Here is a 19178-nt window from a genome sequence, read left to right as displayed (position 1 = left end):
TAAAACAATAACTTAAAGAAAAATACCTTAACCTTTTTCACATTGGTTATGGATAGATTTCTGACTAAAACTTACATTCTTTGTGGCAAAAATATTGTTAAAATTTTCTTTTAGTCTTCGAAAACAATATTGCTAGTTTAAAATCAATTAAACAAATAATTATCTGTTCAGAAAATTAATTTTAAAATAATGAAAATAAATTCAGAGAATTCAATTCAGTAATTTTTTCAAACACATTAAAACAAAGTTAATAATCTGTCACCTAGGGTCTGTTTAAGCTAAGCTTTCCAGGGGGAAAAAATTAAGAAATATAATATGAAAAAGCATTTTTTAAACTGGTAATGATATTTTAGCCACATTTATGTTTTAAAATATGATGCTATAAATACATCCATAAGTATAAATATAGTCCATAAGCCAAATATATAATTTGAAAATTTTTATAATTTATTTATAAATAGATTTTCAAAATTTTTTTTAATGTTTCTCACAAAAAAAGTAAAAATTTTATACCAGCTTATTTTTTAAAAAAAAAAGCCTAAATTATATTCTACTTCTATTCCCCCCCCCCCAATAATTAAAATCTNATATTCTACTTCTATTCCCCCCCCCCAATAATTAAAATCTATATAAGCGTCCAAATATCTTAAACATTTTTCTTTTTTAAATCAAGTGGTTAAATCATGATTTAAATTTCAGATTTAATTTATTTGATTTCAATCATCCAAACTGCACTTATAAATGTTCTTGAAGTAGCCAGATGTATACAAAATATGATCTGTTTGCTTATTACAATAAATTTATTTTCAGAGAAAATAAAGCCTACATTCCTTTGCTCTTTGGCATGAAAGGTACTACCCTCTTCAACGTATTTAGGTTAAACCAATTATATTTTAGACTACAAATACGGTACTAATACAGTTTGAGATAACAGAAAATTTGTAGTCCTTATCAAAATTTAACAATGAAAAATCAAGCAAATATTTCTTTACATGTAATAAAATTTGTGTGGATAGTAAATGAAAAAATTATTACTTATTAAATAATGCAAAAATTTTATTTCTATAATAAAAGCAAAATTAGCAGCAAACGTTAAAAATTTAAAACATAGAGGTAAAATTTTCGAAAAATGCACATAACGTGAAGGAAAAATTTCAACATAACTGGTCAATTTAAAAGAGAAAAAAAAAGACTAATGCAAAAATTATTTTAAAACAGTATTTAAAAAAGTTGCAAGTAAATAAAACACAAGAGCTTTGTCAAATTCATAGTCACATTAACACTTTAGATTGGATAATTTTTACTTGAAGAAAAATTATACGCACTCATAATAAATATTTAGCACCAAAAGTATTATTTACCATAATTTAATTCATTTAGCACCAAAAAAATAATTTCAATTATTAAACAAACAAAAAATTCAGCATAATAAAACTAGTATATTGATCTATTATTTTGTGTATTAGATTGAATATTTTGTATTATAAAACTGATACTTTTTCCTATGATGATGATAGTTTCTGCGATGGAAATGAAATGTATCAGGTTGTAACGAAAGTTTCCAGTCACCACTAATATTGTCTGAGCAAACAGCTCATGTTGCATCATGCTCATATTTTGTCAGACAATTTTTAGAATTTGAAAGAAAGAGCTTTGCTTCAGAACACTGTGTTACAAAATCTGGAAAAATTTTTTTCATTATCATTAAATTACAAGGTGTCTGAACTGTCACACTACCAAATTAAAACCACAATTTTCTTCAAGTTCTGTTACAAAAATTTAATTACAGAATGTCACCGAAACATGCGTACAGCTTTAGTTACTACCGTTGGATCATACGACACTGTGAAGGTTAGGTGACAAAAGTTCAAAAACAAAGACTATCCGATTCAAGAACTAGTCTGCTCTGGTCAGCTCTACTGATGTTGAAGAAGTGCATCCGAAAGAACTTGCAGATGAAAACCAATATTCAACTACTAGAAAGCTAGCAAAGCAATTAGAGGTTTGTGCCATGTCTTTTAGTCACTCTATGAATCACATAAACTTTATTCACAAGTTCCATCGCTAAGTGCCTCATGAGTTGACTCAAGCAGAAAAGGATAGACATGTTCAGGCATGCTCAAATATCAACAAAATGACAATATTCTCGACCGGATCATCACATGTGATGCAAGTGTGGTTTGCATCCGGTGAACCTGTTGGTAGTGTCGCAAAGCGCAATTTGACTAACAAAAAGATCATACTTTACTGGAAGAGTAGCCATGAAGAGTAGCAGGAAAAAGGTAAAACCATCAATAGTAAGACCGGATGCTAGTTCTGATGAAGCTGCTATCAAGGCAAAATGTTATGCTAAGTTCCGGCACGAGAAGCTATAATGTTCAATCAAGATAACACAAAACCCTCCTCGACATTACTTCTTTGAACTTCTACCTTTTTTTTCTTTGTTTTTGAACATTCTGCTACATATTGCTGGTGCTATCTTCAATTTAGCACAGGACATCCAAAACGAAGTTCACCTGTTTGTGGACTTGTGGTCAACAAACTTCCGGGGCAAAGGCTTTGAAAAACTACCAAAATGGTGGCAAAAAAATTATACGTATAGGTAGTGAATACTATCCACACTAAACCTACTGCTTTCATGTTTTTTTCTAGCTTTATTAAGAGCTTTTTTTTGCCAGAGAACTTTTGTTACAATCTGATAATTAAAGATCCATATGCTGTAAAAAGCAATACAAAGAAGCAGAATACAACATATGACCACAAAGAACAATTAAGCAACATAAAGAAATATGAAATCTACTTAATTATTTCTATATTAAATTAACTAAAGTTTTTAATTCCATCAAGATTAAAATTTCCCATATTACAAACATTTGTGAGTAATTAATTTCCATATTATAAAATGTGAGTAACAGTGCATACAATTTAAATCTGATCACTTAATTCTTTTTCACTTTAAAGATATTAACCCACTGACGGTTCTGCACGTAAAAAGTCGCATTTTAACCTGCAGTCCTGCATAGCAAAACCGGTTTTCCCATGTTAACTGATAGGGGAACTGTGTGTAGGGCAGAAACATTCGCCCAATTTTGCCCATTTCCTTAACCACCAGTGGGTTAAAACCATTGACAATACCAGTTGTTAATGATTAGTAGTTGTTATATTTGTATTAAAAAATAAAGGATATATAGTTCTTTTTTAAGGATGAAAGTAATTATTTAGCTTTTAACTTGAATTATTAAATTCAAAAATATTTTCCACTAGCAGAAAATTTAATTCACAGAGAAGAAAGAAAATATACCATTAAAATTTTAACACAGCCAAAAATAAATGATGTGTGAAAGAAAAAGTATAGCTCGCAATAACTAAGCTAGCTTAGTTATTGCGAGCTATAACTAAGTTATTGTGAGCTATAACTTAATTATAGCTCACAATAACTAAGAAATGTAATAATAAATTTAAAATAAAATGCTTGATATTAAAATTATAGTTTCATAAACTAAATCCATGTACTATTTAAACTAAAGTACAAAGAATTTACGTTATGATATCATGAACCAAAGCTCTGTACTACTTAAACAAAATGCAGTTACATCTTTCCCTATACAGTTGGCAACACAGAGATCTAAAAAGTATAACACATATCTAGGCATAATCATATTAATATAAATGCAAAAATATATGAGAAACTATGTTTAAAAAAAATAAAGAGCATATTTATATATAACTACATTGGCATAAACAGGTTTATACTTATTAATAAAGCAATGTTTACAAAAACTATTTTAAAAAAATAAGTACATAAAAAGCTAAATAATTTTGCACATCATCAATTGAATCCTTTTTTTTCTGAGATTATTTTTTATGTTTCACCTAGTCATAACCCATTAATAATTTTTTCATAATAACTTCATTAAAAAATACAGGAAATCTCTCTCTCTCTCTATATATATATATATAGTTACTTTGGCATAAACTGGCTTACACTTATTAATAAAGCAAAGCTCACAAGCACTGCTGAAAAATAGAAATCAAAGCATTTTTGCATATCAATTGAATTTTTCTTTTAAAGATTATTTTTAAGCTTTACCAATTCATAACCTAATACTAATTTCTTCCCTGAAAAAAATAATCATTCAAAAATAAAAGATCTATGTATACAACTACACTGGGATAAACACATACATACTTCATTATTAAAGCAAAGCCTACAAACATTTTTGAAAAAAATAAAAAATCTAAGCAATTTTGCACATTATCAATTTAATTTTACTTTTTGAGATTATTTTTTATGCTTTACCAATTCATGATTTAAGAATAATTTTTTCAAAGAATAAATATAATAAAGATTATATTTAAAAAATAATAAAGATTTTTACATAATTACATTATCATAATTAAGCGTATACTTATTAGAAAAGGAAAACTTACAAACACAGATAAAAAAAATAAAAATAATTTTTTGCACATACCATAGAATTTTTTTTTTTTTGCTTTACCACTTTCTAGCCTAATAATAGTTTCTTCATAGTAACAACATTAAAAATAAAAAAGATCTACAGATACAACAAATTTAAACTTATTAATAAAGCAAAGCTTACAAACACTATGAAAACACAACAAAAAAAAAGCTAAGCAGTTTTGCACATAATCAATTGAACTTTCAGTTTTTAGATTATTTTTTATGCTTTACCAATTCATGACCCAATAGTAATTTCTTCGTAGTATAACGTTTGGGACAATAGTTACAAGCGAACGGCTTTATTTTCTCATGAGTTATCATGTGAGCTTTCATGTTTCCTTTTTGGGAGAAGCATCGTCCGCATTCTTTGCAGGTGAATGGACGTTCACCAGTATGAATACGGGAATGTGTCACCAGACTGGAATTGTTGGGAAACTGTTTGCCGCAGAGTTCACACAAATGAGGACCATTGGTGGCACTTTGGAAGGAGTTAAAACTAGAATTTGAAGCGTCACTCAAATAAAGGCTTCCTAAAAATAAGGGGAAAACCATTGCAATGAAAATGTTACAATTACAGTAAAATATCTAAAATTTAAGTTATTGATAAATTCACGGCTTAAAATTTTTTTTATTTTAATTATTTAATTTACACTTTTTCATAAAAAGAAGTAAAAACAATGATTGTACTCAGAAAATGGCTTTTGATAATGAACAATACTCTTTCATACCCTTTCTGAAAAATTGCAAATTTTTTTGCAATTTTTCAGCCAGTTTCAGTATAAGTATTGTAAGAGAAGTAGTATTCTGGCAATGTGAGAATAGCAGTTTTGGTACAATGGCGAATGAATCCAGGGTTTTAATATAAAATAATATAAAACCAAGAACTAAAAATAATAAATTCGTGACAAAACAATAACTTGATAAAACAAGAAATTTATAATATGGCACCATTCAAGAATTTATTCAAATTTCCACTATAATGAATTAAAAAGCAACATGAAAAACAAAACAATTTTACAAAATGATAAAATTAACATGTTCAGCACACATCACAAATTTCCATTTTTTTCTTTTTACACTATTAGTTCAGCAACAACAACAAAAAAAAAATGTCAAAATAAGTTTGGACAAAAAAAAGTGTAAGCAACAGCAACACCATACAAGCAGCTAAATTTTAATTCAAATTATAGACTATAACAGCCATTATATGCAGTCAATTTGTTAATGATAGATTCCTCTGTTCTCATAATGGTTTAAACGATTTTTTTCCCAAAAACACAGTCTAAAATTATAGCACTCAACATGTAACAATTTTAGAAACTTAATGCAAAAATAACTCCATGTGATGATTTGCCAATCATGATTAATGAATTTGTAGAAGAAAATGCTTATTTGCTGACTCTGTTTGAAATAAAAGGTATTCAAATATAATTTTACACTTCTGATTTCACACAGCAGTTTGCAGACATGGTAATAAGAACTAAGCAAGTCTGTGAACAAAAGGAGAAAAACAACAATCATGAGGGATTTTTAATTTCAGAAATAATTAAATCATTAAAAAAAAATATGGTCCTATTGGATCACATGAACTTATTTATGAAAATCGAGAGTAAAATAACAAAGTATTCACAACATTTTTAGATTAGTAAAATAGTAATAATGGGAAAAGGAAAATAAAAAGAAATTATAACAAGAATTTTATAAGTGTGAAATCATTAAAGAATTTACAATGCTGATGACAGAAATTAGTATTTTGTAGTCAAAAATATTTAAATAAAATGGACATGGATGTATAAATAAGATTACCAATACTTGAGTATATAAATTTAAAGTAAAACATACAATGAAAAGAATTATAACTTAGTTAAAAGTGACAAATTCGAAAATTACTGTGTTTTCTTTTGCTATGAGTAAAAAAAATAATAATAAGGCTATTTAATTAAGTCGCTAAATCTTGAAAAAAAGTTTGTAATATGGAAAAGTCCTGAAACAGATATTCATCTTTTAGAAAACTTTTTTCATTGTTTAAGAGAAGTAATGAAGTAAAAACTAAAACTTGCTAAGAAATACTCAATCATTTTTAAACATCTTGTAATATAAGAAAAACTGTTGTACACCATTTTCTATAACATCATGGCAAGTAAAAGGTGATTCAGACTTAACTATATTGATCAAAAATGACTATGCATATTACTAAAGCAAAACTTGGATACACTACTACTGAAATAAAATTCGAGATATTTATTAGAAGTCTAAAAAGATAAACCAAGCAAATTTAGCAATATGAATTTTTTTAAACACTCTATATTTTGTTTGCAATAGGAATATCATAACTACAAAAAGATGATATAGTAAATGAAAAGTGATATAGTAAAGAAATCCACGCTTATTGCTGAAGCAAACCAATAAATTTAAATATTGCATTGAATATAGTATGTCTGACAGATTGTAACAAAATAAAACAGTTTCATTCATTTGCAATGGCATAAAATGTCAATATCAAGAAAATCCACAACTGAATGAAAATGAAAAACTTTTTGGGATCCAATTCCTTGATATTTTAAAAGTTGCTCCTTAAGACAAAAACCAAGCCAAAAAAATGCAAACATAGAGGTTTACTTACTTATTTTAATAATTTTAATCTAAGGGGAAAAATCTCAAAAAGCTAAATCTATTTAAAAACCATCAGATTTTTGAACCATTTAAGTATTTGACCATTTTATAGAACAGATAACTTTCTTCAGCAAGATAGTTAAAATAGTTTAAAATTCAAGATTTGCTTCAAGTTTAACTGAAACTGTGGCATTTTTACATTCTTTTTTCAAAAAAGCTTTAAAAAAATACCCTTTAGGATTATTTATTGTGCTTTTAAGCAACATGAATCAACACACAGCATTTTATAGTGAAGTGCTTAAGACAATAGTTAAAAGCAAATGGTTTTCATCCCTTGTAGGTTTCCATGTGTGTTTTTAGGTTTCTTTTTTGAGTAAAACGTCTACTACAGTAGAGAACCGATTATCCGGAATGATCGGGACTATCGCTATTCCGGATAACTGATTTTTCCGGTTTTCTGAATCGCTACAAAAAGCCGTTTTTTTAGTGTTAAACCCAACTAAAAAAAATAAATATTTGGAAATAATCTTAAAAATAAGAGAAAACGATGAGGTAATACACTAATGATTATTTCTGAAATGATGGTAAGGTAAACATCTTTCAAAAAAGAAAAGAAATTTTTTTTTTAAATTGCGGGAAAATTTATCGAATTTCGTTCCGGTTTTTTTGGTTTTCCGGTTTTCTGATTTCCGGATAACGGGTTCAGTACTGTATAATGTTCACAACTGAAAGGGAGTCCCCCAGTACGTACCTTGCCTTAAAAAGTTTAAGTAACTTTAAATATTTAAGCTATTTGAGCTTTAAAGACCAAGCAATTTTTTTCAGCAAGATAGTTAAAACAATTTAAAAAATTTAAGTTTTGCAAGGAACTTAAGGCACTCAAATAACTTTGTAAATTTCCTTGGTGAAAAACTTAAAATAAACAAAACAAACACTAAGATTATTTATAGTGCCTTGAAGCAATGTGATTCAGCATGCAACGCTTTGTAGAGAAGTGCTTCATACAATAGTTACAAGAAAATGGTTTTAATCCCTCATGGATTTTCATGTGTGTTTTAAGGTTCCCCTTTTGAGAGAAACATCCACCGCACTGGTCACAACTGAAAGGGCGTTCCCCAGTATGCGTGAGAGAATGCATCTTGAGTCTGGAATCACTAGAGAACTGTTTGCCACAAATTTCACAGACGTGAAGAGTACAAGCATTGTTAAAGGAGCCAAAACTGGAATCGGAAGCATTGCTTAAACAATTAGTTCCTCCTAAAATAAAAGGGCAATAATGTTAAAAGAACTTCAGATAATTTTCTTTTATTTACTTAAAATTTTGTTATATTTACATAAATATTTCCTTTTTTAATGCAAAAATATTCAATCTAAAGGATCAAATTCTACACAAGATTCTTTTAAATTAAATTTTGCAAGCTTTTATAGGTTAAGAAATGGAGACTATACATGGATCTTACTTAGAAAAAAAGGATATAGTTCAATTTGTTTTGCTTATGCGAGATTTTTTAAGTTATTGAATATTGATTTCCAAAACTTTCCTCGCCAATCACCGAAAATTGAAATTTTTAAATATACACTTTAAAAAAAACATATTCAGGAGTTCAAAATATAACAAAAAATTGGCAATAGAAATTGTTATATAACTTTCATTATGTAGCAGCAAGAGAAGGGTAATCCTCAAAACAAGCACTTCAAATCTGCATTTATCAAGATTAAAAACTCTTGTTTAGACATACATATAATTTAAAAACATTTTTTTAAACCAACTTTCTTTCCACTTCTTTATTCCCCTCTCCCTATTTTTCCCCGAAACAAGTATTAGAAGCAAAAAAGTATCAGAAGTTAGAAAACAATTTTTAACTATTTTTTTTGGGGGGGGGGATTAGGAAGGTAATTAGAAATTCTGAATGAAAACAAAATGTTTAATAAAAATTGTTATGCAAAACCTTTCCAAGTAGGATAGTAGGAAGAAAGACATACCTCGAATACAGTATTAGAGATATCTACATCTACTACATGCTAGTGCAGGAAAAAAAACTTCGTGTTAATTTGTTTTTCTAAAGTATCTTCCTCTCCTTTTACAACTTTAACAGCAAAAAGCAGAGCAAAGACCCCACCAGGCCAGGAAAAAGAAAGAATTTAATAATTTATATTTTGAGGGAAATAATAGTGAACACATCACAGGGAAGTCTAAATACAGATGCAGTTCTAAAGGTTTCAAGCACTTTTTGCAAGGCTTCTTCTCCCATTTCTTTTTTCATATATAGAAAAAGCAACTATTTTTATTCTCTTTTTGACGAAATTTGATTTTTAGTGGCATTTTTGAAATTTTTGTTTACAATTAACATTATCAAACATACAAAATAGTATATGATTAGAAACCATTTTAATGCAAACAAGTACTATCAACATTATTGCGCAAGACGTCACAACACTAATGATGGTGCATTACAAGAAAGTGCAATGTAGTGTAAACTTCATACAATATTGTTCTGTGTCGCAATATATAAAATATTTTGTCTGTTTAGTCTTATAATTATTCTTTTTCATAGCATTTGAATTTGTAAACAGAGAATTTTCTGTATGCTAATAATTTTTTTCTAACTAATAGCGGAGAAAAAATAGTTAATTTTGTAATACTAATCATTTCTAGAAAAATTTGCATTCCAATAATCATTTGATTCAACAGTTTATTTTGAACTTAGAGAAATGAGAACAAGTTTTTGTTTCCATGAAGCAAATAAAAATATATTAGATAGTTCTAATTAATAAAACTTTGATGAAAAAACTAGATGCAATTTAAAATAGAATCCGTTGAATTAAAAATATTTAATTTTCTATCAAAACAGATATTTTTTTCAATAGTTAATCCAATTTTTATGATTTATAAATAATTTGAATGCGTAAATTGCTAAAAAAATTAATAAATAAATAAAATAAAAAAATAAATAATACATAATGATTATTAAAATAGTATTAACATTTATGTTTAGGCTGCTTCTTGTTTCATAAGTTAATAAAAAAAATAAAGATAAGAAGTGGAGAAATTCAATCAGAATTGATTATATAAAAAACATAAATAAAACTAATAGTCACTAGAGGCTAAAGTGCTTAGAACAATAGTGAATTATACAGTTTTTTCATTTAAAAGTGAATAAAAAAATATAATAAATATAACTATTGTTTATTTAATACTTTTCAAACTAAAAAAAGCAAACAAAAACAAAACTGTGAATTAGAAATCACAAACAGCATTCAACGCAGGTAGTTATTCAAAGAAACACAAAAGATTAACCTTTAAAATATTATTATTGCTGACTGATCTGGCATTTTAGCAACATACATATTATTTTGAAGTTAAATTCTTAGCATTTTAACGAGTCACTTAAAAAATTTCTTTTATCTAGTATAAAAGAAATAAACAATTGAAGAGTACCAATAATTTAAAACAATTTAATGTAATACTAATGACAATGTTCTTAGTAACAACAATATACAAATAGCATTTAACAAAGGTTGTAATTTTAAATAACACAAACAAGAAATGAACATGAAATGCTCACCATACACTTTATTTAAGCAGGTGTATTAAAAATAAGCACTACCCTATAGTTAAAAACAGTTTAGCGAATTACACATTTCGACTCCATTCTTTAAAAAAATCCTTGAAATGAAAAACATCAACAGCAAACTAACATATTAAATGCATTCGTCATATTTTTTAAAATTAAGTAAGCTAATAATTTTATAAAATTAAAATTTAAACAATGTTTAAATTAGAATCGTTGAAAGCTGATGGGGTTAAAAAATTTCCATTTGCATTGATAATTAATATTCTCTGATATTATTTTTAAATACATGTATTTGAATTTTAAACAAATGAGGTAAGTCACAAATTCTAAAAAAAATTAAATTCAGCTTAAGTTTGAATTTTGTTTCATTATTTATTTAGATAATATTGATTAATCAATAAATGCACTAATCAAAGACATATTAATAACAATTTGAATCATTTCTAAATACTGTCATTTAAACAAAAGAAACTTTGAACTGGTACACACACACAGGTTAAATCCCATAGTTGAATATGTTTAACCCACTGGCAGTTTAGCAAATGGGCAAAATCGGGAGAATATTTGTTCTTTATTCACTACTTCCCCATCTAACTACAAGGAAAAAACAGTTTTGCTATGCAGAGAAGACTACATGTTAAGATAAGACTTTTATGTGCAGAACCGTCAGTAGGTTAATATACCAAACAATTTATAAAAGTTTTTATCATAAAACAACAAAAAAAAATTTAAAAAATACTTTGATGATAATTTTAAACTATTTCTTTCATCAGAAATTTTCGACTAGAATAACTTTTCTGCAATAAAAAATAAATGAACATTTTTCTCAGAAAAATTTAAAGTTAATAAATTTAAAAAAGAAAAGAAAGCAGATAATGTATTTGCATTCAGATTCTTAAATAATTTTTGCAGATTAGTCAAGTGAGAAAATTAATAAATAATGCAATATATAATTCCAGTAATAAAAAATAAATGAATTCATTTTTTCATATTAAAACAATAATTCTTTTAAATAAAATGCAAACTACAAATGCAGAGAAAAAAAATTTTTAACATATATTTTGATTAGTGAAACATTTGATTAAAAAAAAACATTAATAATGATATCTTATATCTATATTTGAGTTAAAAATAAAATTTGGAAAATTAAAAAGCTTCATATAATTTTGACTGATAGCTAAAATATATGCATGAATATTAGTTACTAGGCAAAAAAGTAAATGAATACAGAATTTTAAAATAAAACTTTAAATACTTTTACAATCATCTCATATGATCCTGCCATACAATTATTATTTTGTTTAAATGATTAACAGACTTCATTATAAAAAAATAATTTGATTGGGAAAACGTTTAACTAGACAAAACACAAGGAATTTAACAATATATTTTTGAATAGAGGCAAAAAGTTTTTGGAAGTGAAGGAGTCTGCTTACAATCAGATCCGTAAACTTTGTAAAATACCTTGCAATCTTTACCAAAAAAATACTTTTCCGATGATCAAATATTAATGATAGAACACTGAATATCACAAAATGGCACATACAAATCATATTATATATAAAATATCACTTAAAAACAAAATGCCTAAAATAATTGAAAAAGTAACACATAAAAAATTGCCAATACTACAGGAGTTTTTTTTAAACAAGATTCTTTTGACTTCTTATTTTTTGCTCATAAAACAACAAATTATTGGAACAAGCAGACTAGAAAGGATTCACAGTTTATTAAACTATCAATATCTTAGAATAGTAAAAGATTAAAACCAGTTTGTAAAAAGTAAACACAATAAAAAATTTCTTTAATTATAATAAATTTAAATATTTTTTGAAAACTATGAAAATTAAATAAATAAATAGTGATTCAAAATTTTTCCAACTTTGACATGAAGAAAAAACATCCTTGAGAAAAAAAAATTTATGTTATTCACATATAAAATAATAAAGCTTCGATCCAGTTCTACCCAGGACTGCTTAAACATATCGCGGAGACTGCAAGCAAGTTCAACTGCTAATTTTATCTCCAATAAAACTGAACAGATAAACTAAGTCTAGGCAAAGAAATCACAGAAAAATTTTAGCATTTACAAGTAATAGTGGGCGAATAAAATTATTTTGTCATTTCTATAGTAAAATTTTTTTTTCCTTAACCTCACAAATAACTTTTACTCATTGCTTTAGGTGTTAATATGCATCAAAAACGAAATAACAATCCTGCATTACTTCGTAAAACATGTAAACAAACAAATGTATACAAATATACATTTAAATAAAATATATGTAAAGCAACAAAAAGATATTAGATAAGAAAGTTCAGAAATACAGTAATGTAAAAGATAGGATTAAAAAAAGATAGGATTAAAAAAAAATTATGTGGCTATTAACCCTTCGACTGCTAACTGCTAAAAGTTGAGAGTTGCTGGGAACTGAATACTTTTTCAAGCAACATAGATCTAAACAACATTTTCTTATTCTTAATTTGCTCATGATTAATTAGCATTCACTGCTCATGATCACTTGAAAAGTCTAAGGCTTAATCTAAAACCTCAACATATCAGTTTCTCATGTCTTCATGGAAAGAAATTTATGCCACAGAGTTGATGACTGCGATTCGTTTCTCAAACGTCTCATCATCACTGGGGATGTTTTTTACCAGCAAAGAAGAAAAAAAATGAGAAATTATGCTACTGCAAGAAAGATAGCAACAAAAGGTTTTGGTCCCGAATAGTCAATAAATGATTCAATAATATTATTGTTAATCATTTATTGTCTATTCATTCAATAACAGACAATAAATGATTCAATAATATTCATTCACTAGAAGAAAATTGCCTCCTATTTTCATACAAAAATAAAAAAATGCAATTGTTTTTCAAACAACCCAGCATGTATATGGATAATAAAAATTGAAAAAATACAAGAGACCAAAATACTCGATATTTAGAAAAACAATTTCAATATTACATTTGATTAAATAAAGAAAATTTAGACATACCAGAAAATGGGAAGGAAAGTGCTTCTTTGTATACCAATATAATTCTTCATTAAAAATGATTAACTATGCTTTGATAAATACTTAACAAAAACCGTTCTTTAAAATTAAATTATGTTCATTGCTCAAATAATCACATCTAGAACATATATACTTTGCTACCAGTAGCAGACACATTTAAATAAATTTAAATATCTTTATAATGCTAAAAACAATCAATTCAACTTTTTATCAGTAACTTTTGAAACATACAAGTTGGAAATCATAATTTTTATTGTCATCATAGAAAAGTAACTTCTTGATGAATTAAGAAAATTCCTATTTAATCCTATTTCCAGAAACACAGAAAGCGAAAACAAAGAGCTAAGCGTTTTCGTACATCTACAGAATTCCTCCTCCTAAAGTAGTTTACTATGCTTTGATGATACATGATCCAGCATGCATCGTTTTGTAGTGAAGCGTTTCAAACAACAATCGCAAACAAATGGCTTTATTCCTTCATGCGTTTTCATGTGAGTCTTCAAATTTCCCTTTTGCGTGAAACGTCTGCCACACTCTTCACAAAAGAAAGGACGTTCTCCAGTGTGTGTGTAAGTATGCATTTTGAGACTGGAGCTATTAGGAAATTGTTTACCACAGGTATCGCATGTATGAGGCCCACTGGTATTCTGGAAGGAGCCCAAACTAGAATTTGAAACATCGCTGAAATAAAGGATTCCTAAAAAAAGGGGCAAACATTAATTAAGTATTCAAAATGGCTTCTCTTTCCAATAAATAAGAAGGAAGAAAAAATAAACCTTTTTCTTTCTTCCAAAATAAAAACACAATTAGTATTTAACAAACAGCTTATTTAAAATTCATTGTCCCCTATTTCAAATATTTATTGTCGATGCTTATTTATTTAAACAAAATTAAAATTTAAGACATGAAAAACTTAATTAAAACAATTACATTATGAAAAGAAATTTATTTATAATTTGTGACTAATAGTCCATTTGAGGAAACGTGGAAATATTAGAAATTTTTAGATAAAAGCATAATACACAAGATCTATTGATATTCCACACGCAACCAAGGAAGATTATTAAAAAAAAAATATAATCATTCAAACAAAAAAGTTTCCAAAAAAAGTGGCTACGAATAAAGTAATGTGATAAAAGTTTCCCCCCAAAAAAAGTGAGAAAAAGGGGTAGAGGGTTCTCAATAGGATAAATAATTAGGAGACTTTTATCACATTCTACTTTTATTCAAAGTTTCCTTAATGTTGCAATTTAACAGGTTGTAACAAAACAAGACTATAAAAGTTACGGAATAAAAAAGTAAGAAAAAAAATATTATGAATTGAGGAATACATATTTTTACTTACTTTTTATTTGTAATATACCAGACAAAAGAAGAAATAAAAACAGAACAGTATTTAATAACAGCACGATTTTCAATATAATTTGATTTTTTAAGCAGAATATTATCCTCATTAAACATCAAAAAGTATCAACATCATTGACTAAATACACGAAGCACAAGTTTAAATTTGTTTATTTATTTTCCGGATAAGTTAAACCTTTAAAAAATAATATAACACATGATTCTAAATCTTACAAGAATGTTTTTTAAGCCAGCTGCAAAATTATGTCAAAACTTGAATAATAATTATATTTCTACACACAAAAATTATCTTAAAAATAACTCAAATAATCTTGATTGTATTCTCACATACAATTTTTAAAAAATATAGAAAATGACATTAAGTCAATTAGCCAAGCAAAAAAATAAATAAATAAATAAAATTTTAAAAAAATTCTAATTTGAGGCAAAAAATAAAATTGAAAATAAAAGCTCTGGAATTTAAAAGCTTTAAAACTGACTTCTGCAATTTTTAAAATTTTTGTTCTCCCTTCAAGCATAATTTCTTAAACGAAAATTAAATAAATAAATAAAATTCTACACTTGCTAAAATGTTTTGAATGCACAAAGCTTTTATCAAAAAATGCTTTCCTAATAACTGCATGATTAAATTTTATAAACCTAAGATAACATAAATTTCAAGTTAAAATGAAATAAAAAATTTTATTACCTCCTTTAAAAAGTATTTATTCATATAAATATCAAAATACTAGCTTTAAAGATAATCTAGCTATGAAACATACCTAAAAAACAGCTAAATTAGTAAAATTTATTAAATGATTCAAATAACAAAAGATCTTTACTTGTATTTTTATCAAACTTTTACTCTCTTTTTTTTAAAAAAAATATACATAATAGAGATCTTATGATTCAAACAGAAAATTATGTCATTTTTAGTTCATAAATTTCGTGGAAAACTGGTACATTTCTTTTTCCAACAAATTTTAACACATGTTTTGAGATAAAGTAACAAATTATTTATTTATTTTTTTAATTTCAAAAATTTACTTATAAAAACTCTGCATTTTTAAAAAGAAAGGATTAAAAAAAGCAAAGAAAAATAAATTTCAATTTCTAATAAATGTACAAAGATACAGGAAAACAGTAAATAAATCACTAAATATAATTGCTAAAGTAATACATTTTCCAATGTACTGAAAAGTTCAAATGCATACTCATTAAAATCATATATAATATTTTATATTTTAAAATTACTAACATTTGCACAGCTTACAATACCTTATAATTAGACAATAAAACAAGAAACTGGTTTGTTTCACAAAACGACAGGTTACGAAATTTAAATGTGAGTCAAAAACTCAACTGAGCCAAATCTCAAATAATAAAAACAATGCATAATTAGTTAAACTGCAAATTTTATTCAAACTTAAACTATAAACATAACTATAATATGTAAACATAATTGAAATATTATAAACATAAATTATGGAAATGATACACATGCTTAGTTACTTCTTAATTCAGAAATAAAAATTTTTTTGATTTGCATTAATTTGCTAAAAATCATCAATGCTATTACAAGCAACCTGATTTTCTGATTTTTTTTAACACATTAAAGCAGAAAAATTGTGAAAACCAAACCTCCATAAGCTGTAGAACTGTTTAAATAATTTTTGATTGTCATATTTAATTAAATTCTGCTTAATATTTAGAGTTAAGTACTGCTATTTCCTCTTTCCTTCTCTTTACACAAAATTAGAAAAAAAACTTTAAAATTTTATTTCAAAAATAATTTTAAGAAACATTAAAAGTAACTGATTTAAGAAAAAATTTAGTTCCTACAAGACCCATATCATTTTATTTTAAAATCAAGTGAACATGAATCTCGATATTGGATTTTTAAATCGTGTGAAAACGAATCGTAATGCAAACAAACTTTAAAATATTATCTTTCTGCAGAGAGTGATTCTATTATGGTTAAGATAAGAATGGTTTTAGAAAGTAATTAGAATAGAGGTTTAAGTATTTCAAATAACTAAATTATTTGCCTATGTTATTTAATCAGATTATTAACAAAAATTATAAATCACTTGAACAGAAAAATAAATAAAAAAAGATTACTATTTAAATATTTAACCAGTAGATAAACTGAAAGAGAACTGATAGGAAATATTTAAATAAAAATAAACCAAATATACATAATGTAAAAATTAAAATATTTTCTTTGAAAGTATTTTTCAATATTACTCAGATTATATAAAATAAGTTATAAAAAAAACAGTTAAAATAATTTTAACCAAATTCAAATATTCAGACACAGATTAATAAATAATATAGCTCAAAAGTTAAAATTGCCATAAATATGAGAAACTATTCAATCCATAAAATAAAAAATATTAATAATACTAAATAATATATGCTAGTAATGCATATAACACAAGCAATAGGAATTATACGTAAATACGCAATATTCAGACTTCAAAATGCTCAAAGAAATTGACGTCATCATCAGTTAAAGATTTTAAAATTCATTAAAAATATACATAAACGTTAGAAAAATGAAAAAGAAACCATCATTGAACTTAATATTGAATTAGAACTTATTTCATTTAGCAGGGAAATTTCAAGATACATCAAAATTGTGCTAATTCATTTCATTGCCGTTATATGGTGTGTCTCTCACAATTTAATTACATTATAAATAAATGCATAATCTTCCTATTGAAACATAAATTAACTAATTTAAAATATTGCCAAGTCCGTTACAAGAGCTGTGTTGGGTAATAATAATGGAATGGAATAACAAGATCTAAAAACACACACAATAGTATGTGTTTTTACAATTCCTCTTATATTTCAAGCTCCATCTGGGTGAAATTGGTGAATGAATTCACAAGTGAAACATTTACTTCTATAGGATATTATTTTTTCCCAATACTGAACTAAGCCTTATTGCCAGATATTGTACTATTCTGACTATTGGATGGTACTTCACATGCCTCTGAATAGGCCCAGTTTATTTATAAACACCCAGAACATTTTTTTTCTGCAAACCATAAAATATATACTAGGAAATATATTCAATAACAATTGCTTCTACATTACATTTTGCCATTTATAATTAGATTTTTTTTTATTACACAATATGTTAAAAAAATATGTAGAAATTTTTCTTACAAAATATATTTTAAATGAAATGTTAATAAGAAAATTGATTTTAACTAAAAGGTAAGAAAGTCATATTTGGCAGAAAAAAACAACAACAACCATATTACTATCAGAGTGTTTAAACATTAGTTCGGAAAAAAAAACAGGGATGTTTCTTACAATACAGCTTTCGACAATATTTTACACTATTAAAACGCAATAGCAACATTTTAAATTACAAAATTTATTATATTTCACTGACTAAGTCAAGCATTCAGTGATATAAGAAAAACTTATTATTAATTGATACATAGTTGGTACATCATGGTAGTAAAATTAGAATTCTTGATATGTTCCACTAAAAGGAATAAATTTTACACCCTCAAAATTAAAATACACATATTACGTTCTTAATATTACGTTATGTTTAATAAGTGAATGAGACTGAACACGTTGCTTTGAAGAAAACTTCTGATTACAAATATTGCAAGAGAATGGTTTAAGGCCCTTGTGGCTATTCATGTGTCTGGCAATGCACCTTTTAGTAGCAAATCTTTTGCCACACTCAGCACACACATGACGGAGTCTTTTAACATCTTCCTCACTGTACAAGTGCTTTCGTTTAGTGTGCTTACGAGCTGTGTGAGACAGCACACGTTGCTTCGTAGTAAAATGCTGATTGCAGATGCTACATTTAAATGGTTTAAGACCTGTATGAGTATTCAAGTGTCTTTTTAGGTTTGATTTTATGGAGAAACATTTCCCACATTGTCCACACTTGAATGTGCGCTTCCCAGCATGAGAACGATAATGAGCTTCGAGGCTTTCTTCGGTAGTAAGTATTCTGCTACATATATCACATACGAGAAGATCGTCAGATTTCAAATCCTCATTGGAATAAACAAACACTAAAAAGGAGGATAAAGCATTATTTCTAACAATTATATGTTCATGCAGTTAGAAATAAACAGCAGAAAGAAAAGATCTACATTTAGAAAATAAATTCACAATCACTTACTCAT

The 19178-nt window shown here is 26.4% G+C and overlaps 2 protein-coding genes across 2 annotated transcripts in view; both read right to left on the bottom strand.

Annotated features, from left to right (window-relative positions):
- Positions 1-9763, bottom strand: part of LOC139425858 (gastrula zinc finger protein XlCGF52.1-like) — a 14893-nt gene extending 5130 nt beyond the window's left edge. The window contains exon 1 of the mRNA XM_071181875.1: positions 4694-9763. The gene's annotated coding sequence lies outside the window, so the exon portion shown is untranslated. The remainder of the gene's footprint in view (positions 1-4693) is intronic.
- LOC122271328 (gastrula zinc finger protein XlCGF57.1-like) lies at positions 3543-19178 on the bottom strand. Its single transcript, XM_071181874.1, has 8 exons — positions 19175-19178; positions 18695-19064; positions 15792-15802; positions 14057-14362; positions 8090-8332; positions 5863-5952; positions 4750-4992; positions 3543-3625 (listed from the first exon to the last, which is right to left on the bottom strand). The coding sequence occupies exons 1-8, from the start codon at positions 19176-19178 to the stop codon at positions 3543-3545; spliced, it is 1350 nt and encodes a 449-aa protein (XP_071037975.1).

Source organism: Parasteatoda tepidariorum, chromosome 6 (genome assembly GCF_043381705.1).
Source record: "Parasteatoda tepidariorum isolate YZ-2023 chromosome 6, CAS_Ptep_4.0, whole genome shotgun sequence".
Lineage (NCBI taxonomy): Eukaryota > Metazoa > Arthropoda > Arachnida > Araneae > Theridiidae > Parasteatoda > Parasteatoda tepidariorum.
Note: the sequence above shows the minus strand (reverse complement) of the source record. Positions and strands in the feature narration are given on the sequence as shown.